This window comes from Saccostrea echinata, unplaced genomic scaffold (genome assembly GCF_033153115.1).
Source record: "Saccostrea echinata isolate AGI-Se365-2 ecotype Australia unplaced genomic scaffold, CSIRO_AGI_Sech_v1 ptg000002l, whole genome shotgun sequence".
Classification (NCBI taxonomy): domain Eukaryota; kingdom Metazoa; phylum Mollusca; class Bivalvia; order Ostreida; family Ostreidae; genus Saccostrea; species Saccostrea echinata.
In genome coordinates this window covers 6,006,480-6,022,920 of record NW_026889751.1, presented here as the reverse complement: position 1 = coordinate 6,022,920, position 16,441 = coordinate 6,006,480, and the positions used below count along the sequence as shown (strand labels likewise).

Here is a 16,441-nt window from a genome sequence, read left to right as displayed (position 1 = left end):
CGTGGTTTAAAAGAGAAAAAAAACTGCTTCTTCTTACATTCGCTCTCTGTGTTGTACCCAAGGCTTGTGACTGTTGAATATTATAATTCACCACGTGATTTCTTACCTCTGGTTACTTTGTGAATACTAAATTCCGTCACGTGACTTGTAAGGTAGCATGTTTTGTGTTAACTAGGGCATTGTGTTCGAACACACTACATCGCTGTAAGTCATCTGGCATTGATATAAAATCTGCTTTTATTACATTGACGTCTTCATATTGTTAATTTCGTTTTGAAACCTTTGTCAGAAGTGTATTTGTGCCATACACAATGGAGAGGGAGATTGGAAGAGTGATCACGTTCTTTTTTTCAAACATGTTATTGTTATTTATCAAGTCTAATTATTTTAGACCCATTCTTACAATGTTAACTCCACCTCTCGTGCATATCTAATGTTCAATCAAGGGCAGGTAAGTGTAAATTCACTATATTTGGAAGGCAGTAAGGACAAAAACATTGAATCATTTTATTCTGTCACAGTCTAAAATAATTTTAAGATTTAAATTTGGTTCCAAATTGACAGGATTCTTTCATAAACATACAAAAGTGAAATAAGGTTTAGATATAAAAGCAATAGAAGCAACCGAAAAAGACCCCAAAACAGGCGTTAAGTGCAGCCATCCTTTATTTTCTTTCTTTCTTGTTACATTAATTAACACTAAAATATTACCTTTTGTTAATCCAACCATATGCCTCTATGCTTGTTTTTCCTTTCTGGCTTCCAATTATTTAGATTTCATCTGTAAATTAATTCATTATATTAATACTGTCTAAATTGAAATGTTGTTTTCTAAATTCAACATGCATGTAGAACTATTTTCTTGTAATATATTAATCGTTTCAACTGTGTATTGACTGTACTACCCATAAGGATCTGCTATTTACAAAATTAACAATTAATAAGAAGACAGGTTAGGCTAATACATTTTTAAACTTGTTTCCTAATCCTGATTGATCTAACTTCCTCCACTACATATGTCTCTACCTTTATGCTTGCAATTTTCAAATAAACTAATTTCTGGGGCTATCAGCAAAATCAAATGGGTGTATCAGGTCTGCAATCTGAAGATTTACTGGATGAAAGGGGGGGGGGTGCTCAGTTGGATGGGGTGGGGATGGGGATAGTTGAATCCACACTATAAAAAGTTATCACTCTTGGAAGCGAAGCCTTAATTCTTTTGGGAAAATCCATAGAATCATCACAACCTATTTATTTCGACGTAGTCCCATCTATTCTGCACACTTCTCACACCTCCATTTAGTGAAAATGTGGGCCCAACGTCAAACTAATTGCAACACAAATTATTTTGTCATAAATGAAATCTAACATGTACAAAATATTTGCAGAAAAAAATCTAAGAAAATTTAATTAGCGGAAAGCATAATTTTGACACAATTTTATTAAAGTCTAATACTGGGAATTACTATGTATAGAAAAGGGGCATAACTATGTTAATTCATCCAATGTTTTACTGAAATAATCAAAAGAAAAATCCTTTTTTTTTTCTCGGAAGTGTAATCTGATTTAAACTTCTGATACAGTTTAATAGATCATTATTTCACATAGATAATAATACAAGTTTGAAATGAATATTTTGAATTTTATTTCATACTCTTTTGTTAATTTTTAAATATAATAGTATTTTTTGATTGATACATTTTGTGAATACAGAGTTTAAAAAAGAATAAAATTAAACAAATTTCCTTTATATTAAGATTTAGTTTGAATGGATCATTTCATTTGGTACATACATACTAAATATAATTTTTAAAAAACATATCCAAAAAGGTTTAGAGGCTAAATTCGACAATGGAATACCATTTGCTATCAGTTTTAAATAGATAAAACTGTACACGTTGCATATATAATAGCCTTTGTAGCTTTCTAGTTTGTAACTAATAAATTTGCCCTCAGTCGGTAGAGCGCTCGCTCCATGACCGGAAGGTCGTGTGTTCGAATCATGGCCGCGACTCACCTAAGTCGATATAAAAAGAAAAGAAGGTTGCAACTGTTCCTTCGCCAAGCGCTCGACACTTTGAAGTGAAAGTTGCGGGTCATTCGGATGAAAACTTAAAAACCGAGGCCCCGTGTCACGGTAGGCGTTGGCACGATAAGGAACCCTCACTGCTCAATGGCCCTGGGTGCTGAGTAAAGGTCTAAATTTGAAGCCCTTCACCTGTATATGGTGACTTCTCTATAAAAATTCTCGAACGGGACGTAAAACAACAATCAATAACCTAGCCATTTGAAAGGGGAAAAAATCTTTGCAACTTGTATATTAATTGCCGCAGTATGGAGCTACACAGACCATTAAAAGGAAAAAAAACCATAACGGTGAATTTATCAGAAAATGCCCAAATGTTTGTTAGCACGAAGGAGAACTGTATTGAACTTCCCCGTTTGACCTTTTGGTTGGCCCTAAAAAGGAACACAACTTTTGTGAAGTATTTTAGGTCTGAACTTCTTAAATATAACTTGAAAAAAAAAACACTTAAAAATACGGAGAAAAAATGGGAAAACACATACCATCCCACCCCGAAAGAGATAATATTAAAACGAAGGAATTGAAAGTTATTAAAATATGAAATTCTAATGATGAAAGCAATTTTGAATTTCGCGCCAAAATTATGTTAACTATTCACTGCGGACCTAGGATTCCCAAGTTCGAGGTCGGCCGAGAAAATGGGACGATAGTGAAAATAGTGTTGATAATATGAACCCGAAAACTATATGAATGCCTTTTGGATATGGGTAGGAAAAAACGTGTAGTTGGTAAAATAATATGGGGACCTCGGAAAGGCCATATTAAGGAAAATGGAATGGTAAGTCGATTCTTAGATCGAGGAATCGAAAGTGATAAATATTTTGAAGGTGTCGCGAAGTATGTCGTCACAAGACATACGAGAAAGAAAAGAATCCACCATCATGAAAATTTTACATTTATATAGTGTTGACTTCACCGATATATTTGAAATGTTTTGATACACTACAATGAACTGACTTGTTTGTAATTTGTTTCGTAAGAAAGACTGTGATGACAATCACATGGTGCCGAATTTCCTCAACTACTTTTATATGTTAGATATCATGTATCTTCAATAAATGACAATAATCCTAATATAATCTAACATAACATTTATTAATGATCATCATTCATGGGAGCGTGGAAAATGAGAGAAATGTATGATGTGAACAATAAGCATATTTGTATTTCTTCATTTAAATTCAAAATAGGTACCTTTTCCCCTAATAAATGGTGTTATTTTCCCATTAGTCATTATAGTAATGGTAAAATTGATAGTAAAACACCAGAAAACCTAAATGTAATTAGTTTGTATGTAAATTTCACAATTTTGCCAGAAATTTAATTGATTTTCCCATTTTTAATTTGATAGAAAGTTTTATCGTTAAAATGATAAATGTCCTATGGACACGGTTTAACGATAGAATTCTTTCTGTGTAATGGCAATGTAGCAAAGAAAACACAGGAGATAACTCTAACTCAGTGCATTTACTATGAAAAATATTCAGAGAGTTCCAAATGTCAACATGGTGTGTAAATTTAAAACGAGTAAAGAACGTTGAGAAAAAGTGTTGAATTCTTTCATTATATGGATTAAATTTTCGGGTGAAAGGTATTCACACTCTCAAAAAGGTTTGTTATTATTAATTTGATAATTATTTTCAATGCAACTTTATTTTCTCCAGAATAGTTTCCGATTCTGTAATTTTCTGCTACATTGCAGATATATGGGAAGCATTCTAACTGTGTTTAGGGCCTGTTCCAAGACATAGATTATTCTAACTAATTTTTAATGGTCCTGGCCCCTGTTCCAAAAAGTGGTGTGAAAGCTCTGAATTAATCGGGCCAAAAAAACATGTACAGTAACTATGTTTGTTTCAGGTTGCATAAGATTTAAAATAAAAAGGGTGGACAGGTATCTAGGCTTTTTTTTAAATTTTAAAACCCATTAATTTAAACCAAAATGTACATGACAACATGTGCCCATTTGTTTATACCTTCAATAAGAAATTACTTCCTACAACAGATGGAAAAAAAATTTGACAGAGCTAATGACTTATGTGAAGTAGTTGTCATCAGGTTTATGTACTCTGATGTTTGCATTTGCCTAATTTTATCGCAAGCACAACAGCAGCCAGAAGATTGGCTCTAGTTGTTATTTATCACACTGATGTTCTTCATACCAAGCACTGTTTCAGGGTTTGTACACACCATTAAAAGTGCTTGAATCTTGACCCAGTCATTGAAAAGTGCTTGAAAATGTTTAAAAAACATTATACAGTTGTTGGCTGGGGTTGAAGGCACTGTTGATCTGTTGGACCGGTGTGCAAACTGTTGCAGAAGGCTGCGGGCAACATTTTGCACACCAGTCTGTCAGATCAACTGTTGCAAGAGACCCCTGTGAACAACTGTTTTGTTATACCAATATAATAAAAACTTAAAATCAATCTTGTATATAGTATTAATTCAATTTTTTTTTTATTTGTACCATTGGCTAGTGGTGTAGGTAGGCAAAAACAAAGTGAATGCTTTTATGACTACAGGAGGTCTGGGCAGCATTAACCTCCTTTCACCAGGTCCAGGGAGAGATCCCATGGAAATTTCGCAGAAATTGACAATATTACATTTAGAATGTGCAGTGTGCATGAAGATAATACAGAACAAATTATCTTTGAATTTATTGAATTATGTCCTTTTATCAAATATACTGTTATTCATTCTGTATTTATTTATTATTTAAAAGAAATAATGTGGATGCTTTGGCATACAAGCATACATAGTAGCTCCGCTACTGATCGGAGGAAAGAAAACGTCACTGACATTTGTGATTTACTTTAACATTGCATTTTAATGTAATTGATTTTTTGAATGATTTCCTTTGGTTATCAAATATATGAAAACTGTACATTTTTAAACGTGCATATACATGTATCTACATAGGCCTTATATCTTTCTCAAGCTGCACAGTAGAATTTTTGCACATTTCATTCAACTTACCACGTGATTTTTTTGCAGAAAAGAAATGGATAGACTGGCACAAGTCAGTAAACAATCACTGAGAATGTTTTATTGCATTTTCACAAATATTGTAATGTTTCTGTTGTTTCTGCTTGCTTAAATGCCTTTTGCAAGGTGTTCATCACTTATTTGTTTTTAAAACCAAATGACGTAAGTGATAACCCGTTTTAGTGCCATATGACTTCATCAGTCAATAGTCTTAACAATTTTAACAGTTCCAGTCCAATAGTTGCCGGAACAGTCAAAATACTGGACTTTTTTTCCGTATAGAGTTACATAGGTACTGTTATATAGGGGTATAACAATATGTCTTGTTCATTGCTTTAAACTAAACAGCAGAGTGCTTTGATTGAGTGGCAATCTGAATTGTATACATTTTGTACTGTTGTTATTATAGGATCCAGTTGCTGGACAGGCCAGTGTGTACCATGCCCTAGTTGTAATCTTTTTAGAGTTCTTTGCCTGGGGATTGCTGACTTCTCCAATTATAGAAGTAAGTGGACTTTCATGGTGACATTGCATAATCTGTATACCAAAATGGTAAAATACATGTATTTTTATTGAGAATAGAATGCTGTTATGGGTATGAGGCTGCAATTGGAGTAAAGTTAATTATTAATTACAAGTGTCTGAAAGAAAATTTATTCAAGGAAGTATTTTAATTCACTTTATAATTTTGGTCAAATAGCAAGATTTTTGATGCTTTTCTGGTAAGAAGACATTCTCCAGCTGTTGCAGGTCATTGTATTTATTCATTTTTTTACACAGCTTGTATAAATATCCCACGGAAAAGAGACACAGTATCTCAGTTTAGTACATGTAGTACAAATATATACATGACTTGTTGGGGGATCTTTTTTCTTCATCTCTTGTAGTCTTGATATGTATCAGTTTTTATGAAGTGTTCTGTTATTTCGTATGATATATGTAGAACTTGAAGTGATACATGTATACACAATGAACAGATGGTCACTTTATATCTAGTTCATATCAATTAAAGTAAGTTAATAGTAAAATGTATAATAAAAACATTTATGTAATCTGAAGGTCTATACAATGATCAAATTGTAATTTTATATTTTTTTCAACTTCCTGTCCTCAATTTTTTTTACAGTGAAGTTTGAGTGTCCTCTTTTTTGTTTCTACAGGTATTAAATAACACTTTTGCTAATCACACTTTCCTTATGAATGGGTTGATACAAGGAGTTAAGGTAAGAATTACTAAGTATTTAATAATTTAGGTATAAATGATAAATTTATAGAAATTTCTTGAAGCAAAAAAAAGTTAGTAGACCATCAAATAAAGAAAGATGCATTTATTTCATTGTCAATTCATTTTTAACCAAGGAAACAAAGAGACTTGTTTTGAAATACAAATTCAGTGAGAGTTCATTACTTTTTCTTGTCTTTGTGTGTGTGTAGGGTTTGCTGTCCTTTCTCAGTGCTCCATTGGTGGGGGCGTTGTCTGACACACTCGGAAGGAAGCCATTTCTTCTTATAACTGTCTCCTTTACATGTGCACCAATACCTCTGATGAAAATCAGTCCTATGTATGTGTTCTCAGATCAATTAGTGCATTTATTAAGGTTTTTTTATAGACTGGGAAAGATATGAATGTTAAAGATATTTAATTAAAAAGAAAGAGACTGTATAAGTATATAATATTTATCATGCAAACTATTTTGAGTTCTGTGATTATATTTTACAAGTTGATAACTGCATTTGCTAGATAATTAATTTCTCTGAATGGAATTAGAATATTAAATCTTAGTTACTGAACTTTGCAGTAATGGGGCATTCTTTCCTATTGCAGGTGGTATTTTGCCATGCTTTCTATATCTGGTATATTTGCTGTGACATTTAGTGTTGTATTTGCATATGTGGCTGACATTACCACAGAGGAGGATCGTGGTCAGGCCTATGGTTTGGTAAGTAATTATACATATATTTTTAGTATGACTGTTGGAATTAAAGTCCCTGCACCAGAAACTGCCTACAGCTTGAATGCAAAGTGATCTAAAAGGAATGTTTAAATTTCAAGTTTTATTAATATATCTCCATAGTTGTATTAAATATCACCTATGAAGAGGGAAATATGAATTTCTTTGAACTTTGTTGTTTAAAAATGGCACATTTAGAGAGAGAGAAAAAAATATGTACTTAAATTTTTGCAGTAATTGTATACTTTTACCTGTATTCTTACTATATTTCAGGTGTCAGCTACATTTGCAGCCAGTTTAGTTACTAGTCCAGCATTAGGTGCTTATCTAGGAAAAGTTTATAGTGACAATTTTGTGATATGGCTGGCAACAGCTGTAGCAGTTTTAGATATTCTATTCATATTAGTGGCAGTACCGGAATCACTGCCGGATAAACTACGCCCAGCTAACTGGGGATCACAGATTTCCTGGGAGAAAGCAGACCCATTAGGTGTAAGTTCATTTTCAGAAAAACAATATATACATGTTCTTAGAAATATTAGGATCATCCTCAGAAAATTAATATCAGAAATAACCTATAAGTGGGTCTTTAATAATTTGCAAGTATTTTCTCTAAATGGAAGAAAAACAAACTGAAGCAAAAAATAAAACATCAGTTCTTAGTAAGAGATAAAACGATACAGAGGATACCTGTATGTATAGTACATGTATATGTATTATGAAAAATTTTGTGTAGATCTGACATAATAATCCTGGAACACTACTTGCTGTTCAATACATGTAAGTCATGCTTTGTTCACCTGTCTGATAACTGTCAAAAAAGGTGAACATGGCAGTATGACATGCATGTACACCTACCTTTGTGAGCAGATGTCAGGTCCTTGTCAACAGCAGATCATTTTATAGAAGCACATGTACGTAGGCATCTGAGCCTGCTCCAAAATATACATGTACATACAATGTAATTTACTGGTTTATATTTACGGTAGTCTTTTTTCTTATTTCAGGCATTAAAGAAAATAGGTCATGACAAGTTAATATTATTGCTCTGTGTAGCTGTGTTTCTGTCCTATCTTCCCGAGGCTGGGGAATATTCATGTTTCTTTGTTTACCTGAGATTAGTAAGTATAGCTATAACACATTACAGTTGAACTTTGGTACATGTATCTCGAACACTGATATCTCGAATACCATGGATATGTCGATGTGATTTTGAAGTTATTTCTTAAGTATTTTACTCTTGATATCTTGAATCCTCGGATATCTCGAAGTATTTTCTCGGTCCCATCAAGTTCGAGATAACAAGGTTTGACTGTAACTCATCCATATTTTATGTTTTTCTTTAAAAAATATGTGAAAGTAAATGAACAGATACAGTGAAAATTAAAATTTATTAAACTGAAGAAGAATTTAAAAAAAGGAGAATAAACGGTATGTTATTTTTTCCTAGGTTATGATGTTCTCAGCTCAAGAAGTTGCTTCATATATAGCTATGGTTGGAGTCTTGTCTGTTGTTGCTCAAGTAAGGTTTTCGTGTTTTTACTTAATTAATGAATATGTATTATTTTTACCTTTACCTGGTATATTGTATCACCTACCCAAATAATTTGTAGTATTTGTAATACATATTGTAAGATATTGGAAACCTTTGAGAAAAAATGTAATTTTGTTGGACTTCTGAACTTTCAAAGTTTCTCTGAACTTCACTTTTTAAAAAAGTCAACTGTACTGTCAATTGTCAATTGTTCAGAAAATTTTGCATTGAAAAAAAAAAGAGTTTTGATCCTTTCATACAAGTGTATATTGTCATTCTCAGTGCAGAAGCCATGTCTGAAAAATAATATTAGTAATTCATCTTTTTTCCCGACTTTCAGACACTCATTTTAGCATTGTTGATGAAATATGTAGGACATAAAGGAGCCATTATGTTTGGTCTTGTATTTGAAATCGTACAGCTGGCTTGTTTTGGATTTGGATCTCAAACATGGTAGGTATGAAGGGATCAATAAGGAAATAGAACAGTGTTAAAAAGTATCTTATCAAAAGCTAGCACCCTGATTACTGCTTACAACTATGGATTCATTGTGGTTATTTTCATGTTTTCTGTTATAAAATGAAATTCATATGCCTACATTATGAGTTTGTGAAAGTACATTATAAATTTCACTCTGCCTACCTCCTTGATTCTAACAACTTTCATTTTTATGAGAAAATTGAAAAGTTTGTGACAACAATGCATATTTATTGAAATAATTAGTTTCTTGTTAAGTTGCTGAAAAAAATCTGTTGATACAGGGTGATATGGATGGCTGGTTGTATTGCTGCCATGTCAAGTGTAACGTATCCCGCCATCAGCGCATTCACATCATCTCATGCCAGTGCAGACCAGCAAGGTAAAACCACAGATAGTGAAAATGTTGTGATAATTCCTAATATTTAGTGATGGGAAATGGGAATTTTTTTCATAATCGATTATCGGAATAATTGGATGCACAATAATCAATTAATAATTGATCAATTTGAAATATTAAATTTGTTCATTTTTGAAAGAAGAACAAATTGGTTAAAAATTCTGGAGTGATTTCTAGAATACATTTTTGATATTTTGTATCATTGGATTCATTTATTAGATTATTATTTATGATTTAGTTAAATTCAAATAGAATGAATCAAAAATCAAAGAAATAATTTGCTTTTAACAAATATTTTGAGTAATCGTTTATCAAAATTATAATCGATTATCTATAATCGGGTACCATTTCGATTAGATAATCGATTTAATCGATTAATCGGTACATCACTACTAATATTTACATAATTATATGCACACAAATAAAATTTTCGTAAGTTTGTTGTTTTATAAATTCATATAGACATTGTAAGATACTTTTCACGACCAATCTTGATTTTGATTGAAAAAAAATAATGATCAAAATATGTTTAGGTCTACTTGTTAAAGACCATGTTAATTTATACATTGGTATTAGGGTGCCTGTCATTCATCTGTCTCTCAGTCTGTCTAGCCATCTGTCTGTAGAACATTTTCAAAATAATACTCCTGAAACAGTTACTGTGTATTGTCTTAATTCAATACAAATCACCGACACCAGTAAAATTTATCAATTGCAACCACACGTACCCCATTCAACAAAATTAAACTTTCAGTATTCATTAAAATTACTGCAGTTTCAGCAAAGGACAACTTGTGTATCCATATTTTAGAATAAATAATTCCATGGTTACATCTCTTCTTACAATTTTGGTCTTATTTCAATGAAATCTTGTACATGTGCGTAGTGCATATGTTCAGAAACCAGCAAGATACATGTACATAATTCTTTAAATGTCAAACTCAGGGGAAAAAAAAGGAAAGGAAAGAAAACAGAGTTGACGAAATTCTTAAATCACTGACAGACTTTTTGTTTGACAAAGTCAAATGTTGTTTAGGACCAGATAGCAGTACATGTACCTTATTTTGTATGCTGAGAAAGGAAAATAAATAACTGCACCAAAATGACCAACAGCCTTCGATCTCACAAATTTCTTTTCTTAGGATAGAGAGTCTTCAATCAGAGACATAAATGACATGAATTATGTCTCTGCTTCAACAAATTTGATTGACCATCATCACTACTTGGCCATCTCTGCTTTTTTTGTGACCTTGACCTGTGCACCCTGATCCCGATCTTTTAAAAAATTGTATCACTCTTGATTTTGTTCAAACGGTCATTTGAACCAATGTTTTCTTGTAAGTTATCAGTCCAGACAGATTTTTGTCAGCCTTGTCGACAGGACCAACAGTTTTTCAACAAAAGGGGAAAAAAATCTCTGTTAACTAATCCAACATTTTGCTTACATTATTATTATCAGACCAGTAGAGCTACATATAACAGAGATCTCTAGTTAGTTTTAAGTTGTACAGAGTTTCTGTCTGTGAATCAGTTCTTGTTCTCTTTATCCCAATCAGTTTTAAAATATACTTTACTCTGGTATTTTTCTGCAGGAGTTGCACAGGGCATCATCACTGGAATCCGGGGCTTGTGTAATGGACTGGGACCTGCTCTGTTTGGTTTCATTTTTTATCTCTTCCATGTGGATTTGAATGAAACCACAGATCCTGACACTCAGGTGTCATCTCCAGAAAACAACACGTACCACAAAATCCAGTCAGCAATTCAGGTAAGAATTGTTTACAACACATACAGTCAAACTTCGGTATCTCATACACTGATAATGTAAGTCGTTTCAATTCCAGGGTGTTAAAATTTCACAATTTCTCAAAAAGTACCTATCGCGATGGTTTTAATTTCACAGCAAGAATTAACTTAAATTCGTATAAGCATTTATTCATTTTTTTAAAAACGAATAATAGCATTCGCGATGAGTTTAATTTCACAGAAAAATGATAAATCGCAAACAAAGTGAAATTAAATCCATTGTGATTATTTGCCAGTCTACAGTTTCTCGAATACCATGGATATGTCGAAGTAATTTGGAAGTCCCAACCACTTATTCCTTAAGTATTTTACCCTGGATATCTCAAGTCCTTGGATATCTCGAAGTAATTTCTCGGTCCCACCAATTTCATGATAACGAGTTTTACTGTATATGTGCTTCAAAATCCAGTCAACAACAAAAGATTTGCCAACAAGACATTCCACAAATCTGAGTCAATTGTTCATTCAGTTTTTTTCACTTTAAAAAAAAATCTTCAGCGCAGATGAGAATTCCTTTCTATTTGACAAAATTGAGTCAGCATTTCAGGAAAGATTTTTTTTTTTAAAACAGCAACATTTTATCTTTTCCTTTTTAGCATTTAAGAGTCTTGATCCCTCTGTTCACTCATATTAAGTTTTACTTTACAGCTATTGGTTTTCATAGAGAAATCTAATTTATAACTGAATTGCACAAAATTTTAGCAAACCTTGCAGAACAAAATATGACTGAAATGGCCTTTTAAATTGAAAATTTAATATGGTAATAGTTATCTCTCTCATCAGAGGGTCTGTGAACCTTAAGTTATGTAGCTGTATAACTAATTAAAGTTAAGCATTTAATAAATTATCTGGCAGTATTTACAGTAACTAAGTTTTTAATTGCAGAGTGTTGTTCCCGGTCCTCCGTTTGCATTTGGTGCTATTCTAGTCATCCTGGCTCTGTTAGTAGCTGTCTTCATGCCAGAAAATCCTCATGGCACTATTCAAGTCGGCAAATCAAAAGTCAGGCGGCAAAACTCACTCACATTAGAAGCTTTCCGTCTAGAAAAAGGTACACTGAAAATATTGCAGAATTTCCCAGTAAATGTGTCAATACATGTAGCAACATGAATAAAGAATTACGTGTGATGAGCTGTGGAGAAGCTAAAGGCGTGTTAAATTATTATCACTAAGTCTGTGTAATATTTTAAGAAAAGTACATCCATAGGTGTTGTGTTATAAATTTACAATGAAGTGTTTTAACCCTTTTAACTTCTTTTTCAGGTTCTAGAGAAGACCAATCTCCTTTAATTAGTCTAAGTGATACAGATCAAAATCCCTGATATCAAACAGACAGAGGACCAAGCTATTAGCTAAAAAAAACTGTGATTAATAGTCAAAAATAGCTCCACATAGTTACAAGAAATAGACTGAATGAACTCAGCATAAAGAAGCATTAACTGCATAGTGTTGTCATGCAGATTGTGATTACCACTAGGTGTCAAGGTGCTTTTATATGCTACGAGGGTTGTCCCAGAAATACAAGAACTTTTTAAATATTTTACAAACAACCTGACCAAAATTTTCCTTTTTTTTTTGCACATTGCTGGAAAATGTTTTCATTATTTTGACAACATATTTTAAGATTGTAATGTCTTATGTCTGTAGAAGTAGCATTTACAGGGTGTTACATATGGGCGGTTTTTGACTTAAAAAAAAGCATTGCCTCCTATTTTTCTTTCTTTATTACCAGGTTATACAGAAATATAATGTGACAAAATTTACGTCCATAAAGTGATCTGGAATATTAATGTGTGAAAATCTATTTAAATGGCATCATAAATGACAAATATGTGACATATGCTCATACACTTTTTGTTTGATATTGTCAAAAATGGAGACATTGAGCGATAATGCTGTCTCCATATCATAATTCACTACTGTGTTGAGTGGGGGTATGACTCTTGTCCATATGGGAAAAGAGATGGAAATGATTAAAGAACACGAACACATCTCTTATGACAGTTAGATGTTAAAGAATGGACTGGTTATCCAGTTGAAGAGGGGTTTTGTAACCCAACAAACTGAGAAGTCAGGAGCTGGATGTCATACATGGTGACTGACATTTAACTTTGTAGAAGTTAGGATTAAAGCTGGGGTTGGGAAATTGTCTATTCAAAGTATTAATTCCATGTTCTATAGGTGACTCATGTATATGTGAGACTGGACAACTCTATAGCTAACAGAAAAGCAAATGCAGTATTGAATTTATGCTTCAAATGAATTTTTAAAAACCAACGATTCCTGAACATAATTACATATTTTGGTATCGTCAGTGTTGCGCAAATGTTATCTCAAACTTGATGGAACCGAGAAAAAACTTTGAGATATCAGAGGGTTCGAGATATCAAGGGTAAAAGACTTAAAAAATATGTGGTAAGGACTTCCCAATCCCAATACATATCCATTGTATTCAAGATATCTGTGTTCGAGATACCGAAGTTCAACTGTATTTTATGGAAATTTCTTTGTAGTATACAAAAAATGTTGATTATTTGGCATAAAAATTTTGAACTACCGGTATATAAGAAATAGTAGTGAAAAAAAAATTAAAATGTTTGTGTTTTTCTGGGACAATCCTCGTATTTTACCAAAATAAGACAATTTCTGAAATTTCCTAAGGAAAAATAATAAATCTAGTGACAATAGAATTTGTCTTTCTTTCCTGTAGCTTAATTCTGTTAAATGTGCCAATCCAGTGAGCCATGTGTCTTTATGTACATGTAACATGTCATATTTTATGAGATACCTCTGTTAATTTTAGCTTGTTTTTTGTACATTTTTTCAAGAAGAAAGCATTTTTATTAGAGTATATATAAATTTCAGTTCAGTTTGCTATTGTAAGATGATTATTTTGTGTACAAGTGTGCATGTTTTAATAGGTGCAGGTGTTGTTCTTCAAGTTCTGAAAAATTGTGATTGTTTCATTTCATACACTTTGACATGTAAGTACTTTGGTGAATGTGGATGTTGAGTGCAAATAATTTTTACACTATTAGAAATGTTATTAAAAGATTGTTTTAGCTGGACACTAATTAAGATATCAGAAAAGGAAGGGGTATTTCTTTGAAGCCTAAGGTGTCAATTCTATATTAATATAAGAAATTTGTTCCTTTAAATAAGATATTTCCAGTTATAAAGATGGTTTTGATGACTTCCAAGGATAGGCCAACATTGCTTTGTTGGATACATGTGCATGTATCTCTAATAATTTTTATCTGTTGATGTTTTAAATATGCCTGAATGAAAGTAAATGTTTGTGTATTTATTCCACATGTGTTTTTTTAATGCATGCTTGATAACAAGGGTACAAAAATTCTCCACAGAGAGGTCATAGGAAAAATAATTTCTTGTTGGAATTATCATTAATAGAAAGTGTTTTTTGATGCCAATTCTGCTTTTCTAGGCAGTGCTAAAACTCCATTCTTCTAAGGGCATTGACATCCCTAAAACAATTATTACAATAAAATTTTGATATAGCAGTATTTTATCCATTTACCATTTAAACATGAACATTTCTGTTTTGTAGGATAGTTAAGGACAATCTCTGTGTGTTGTGTGTAACATCTGTATCACAGAATCAACATATGTTCATTAGCTCAACTATTCAGAGACCAGAAGAGCTTATGCGATAGTAAGGTCTCTGTCGTCCGTCCATCTGTCTGTCTGTCTGTCCGTCTGTAAACAATTTTTCAAAACACTACTCCTCCAACTGTTTTGGTCTGATTTCAATATAACTTGGCACAGAAGTAGACTACACTAAGATACATAATTCTATATATCAGTTTTTGATTTCAATGAATGGTGTTGCCCTGGTTACTAAAAATAGAAATTTCTGTGAAAAACTTTCAAAATGCTACTCCTCCTACAGTTTTGGTCTGATTTCATTATAACTTGGCACAGAAGTAGACTACACTAAGATACATAATTCTGTGTATCGGTTTTTGATTTTGATGAACGGTGCTGCCATGGTTACTAAAAATAAAAATTTCCTTGAAATACATTATAAATGCTACTCCCCTTCAGTTTTGATCTCATTTCAATATAACTTGGCACACAAGTAGACTACACAAAGATACATAATTCTGTGTATCAGTTTTTGATTTAGATGAACGGTGTTGCCATGGTTACTAAAAATAGAAATTTCCTTGAAATACTTTCAAAATGCTACTCCTGTCTGATTTCAGTATGGCATACAAGTAGACTACACTGAGATACAAAATTGTCATTATTGCTTTTTGATTTTGTTGAATGATGTTGCCATGGTTACTTAAATCAAAATTTCTGTAAAATTATTTTAAAAGGCTACTCCTCCTACAGTTTTACTCTGATTGCAATAAATCTTGCCACAAAAACAGACTAGACCAAGGATCATTATTCTATTTATTGCTGTTGCAAAGTTTCAAGTCCAGGTGCTACTTTTATCTTCCTTTATAAGTACAACCAGTAGAGCTACAGTCTCATCAGAGACTTCTGGTTTTTCTTATCCATTACTTTACAAATTCAAACTTCAAGTGTTTGTAAGTAAATCAGCAATCAATAAGTGTTGCAAACTTACCATTAATACCAAACTTAGATGTCCGAATTTTGTACATGTATAGGATTTTTTTTTTAACCACCAACATTCTATATTGTCAGAGAATTTGAGTCTTACGGCAATATCTTATCACTTTCTTGTTACTTAGTAGCAGAGCAGATATTTGGGTATACCTGGTACATGTACTAAACTACATTTGGGTCTATCTCCTTATTTTCCAGGTGACTTATTTCTTACCTAAGCATGGCCTAACACAATTAATGGATTTTACCTTGATAATTTGTTTTCCTTGTATAACAGTTTCCTTGTATAACTTTAAATAATTTTAATGTGGGTACTGTGTTTTGCAAGGACTTTGTCATTGTCCGTTATATTTGTCAGTATGGTTTGTTAATGCTGTAGTAATGATGCTTAATTATGAACTGAATAAAATTATTTCTCATAATGTGGTTTCATCTATGGCAGTGTCCATCATTGTATGGTGTAGCTGGTATATCTTTAGTTGTATAGTTCTAATCAAGTACTTGTAAACTTGTTTGAAATGGTGGTGTCTAAAAAAGCAGAGTAAGAAAAATTTAAATAGAAAAAAAATCATAATTTGATTATTACACTTCTTGAGCTTTTA

The 16,441-nt window shown here is 32.3% G+C and overlaps 1 protein-coding gene across 1 annotated transcript; it reads left to right on the top strand.

The window, feature by feature from the left end:
• Positions 1–2,706: 2,706 nt before the first annotated feature.
• LOC133206004 (hippocampus abundant transcript 1 protein-like) lies at positions 2,707–14,550 on the top strand. Its single transcript, XM_061341912.1, has 13 exons — positions 2,707–2,864; positions 5,481–5,576; positions 6,232–6,294; positions 6,506–6,633; positions 6,897–7,011; positions 7,297–7,515; positions 8,031–8,144; positions 8,474–8,545; positions 8,898–9,010; positions 9,319–9,416; positions 11,027–11,202; positions 12,126–12,291; positions 12,504–14,550. Exons 1-13 carry the CDS (start codon positions 2,790–2,792, stop codon positions 12,560–12,562), a joined length of 1,494 nt encoding a protein of 497 aa, XP_061197896.1. The 5' UTR covers positions 2,707–2,789; the 3' UTR covers positions 12,563–14,550.
• Positions 14,551–16,441: the final 1,891 nt, after the last annotated feature.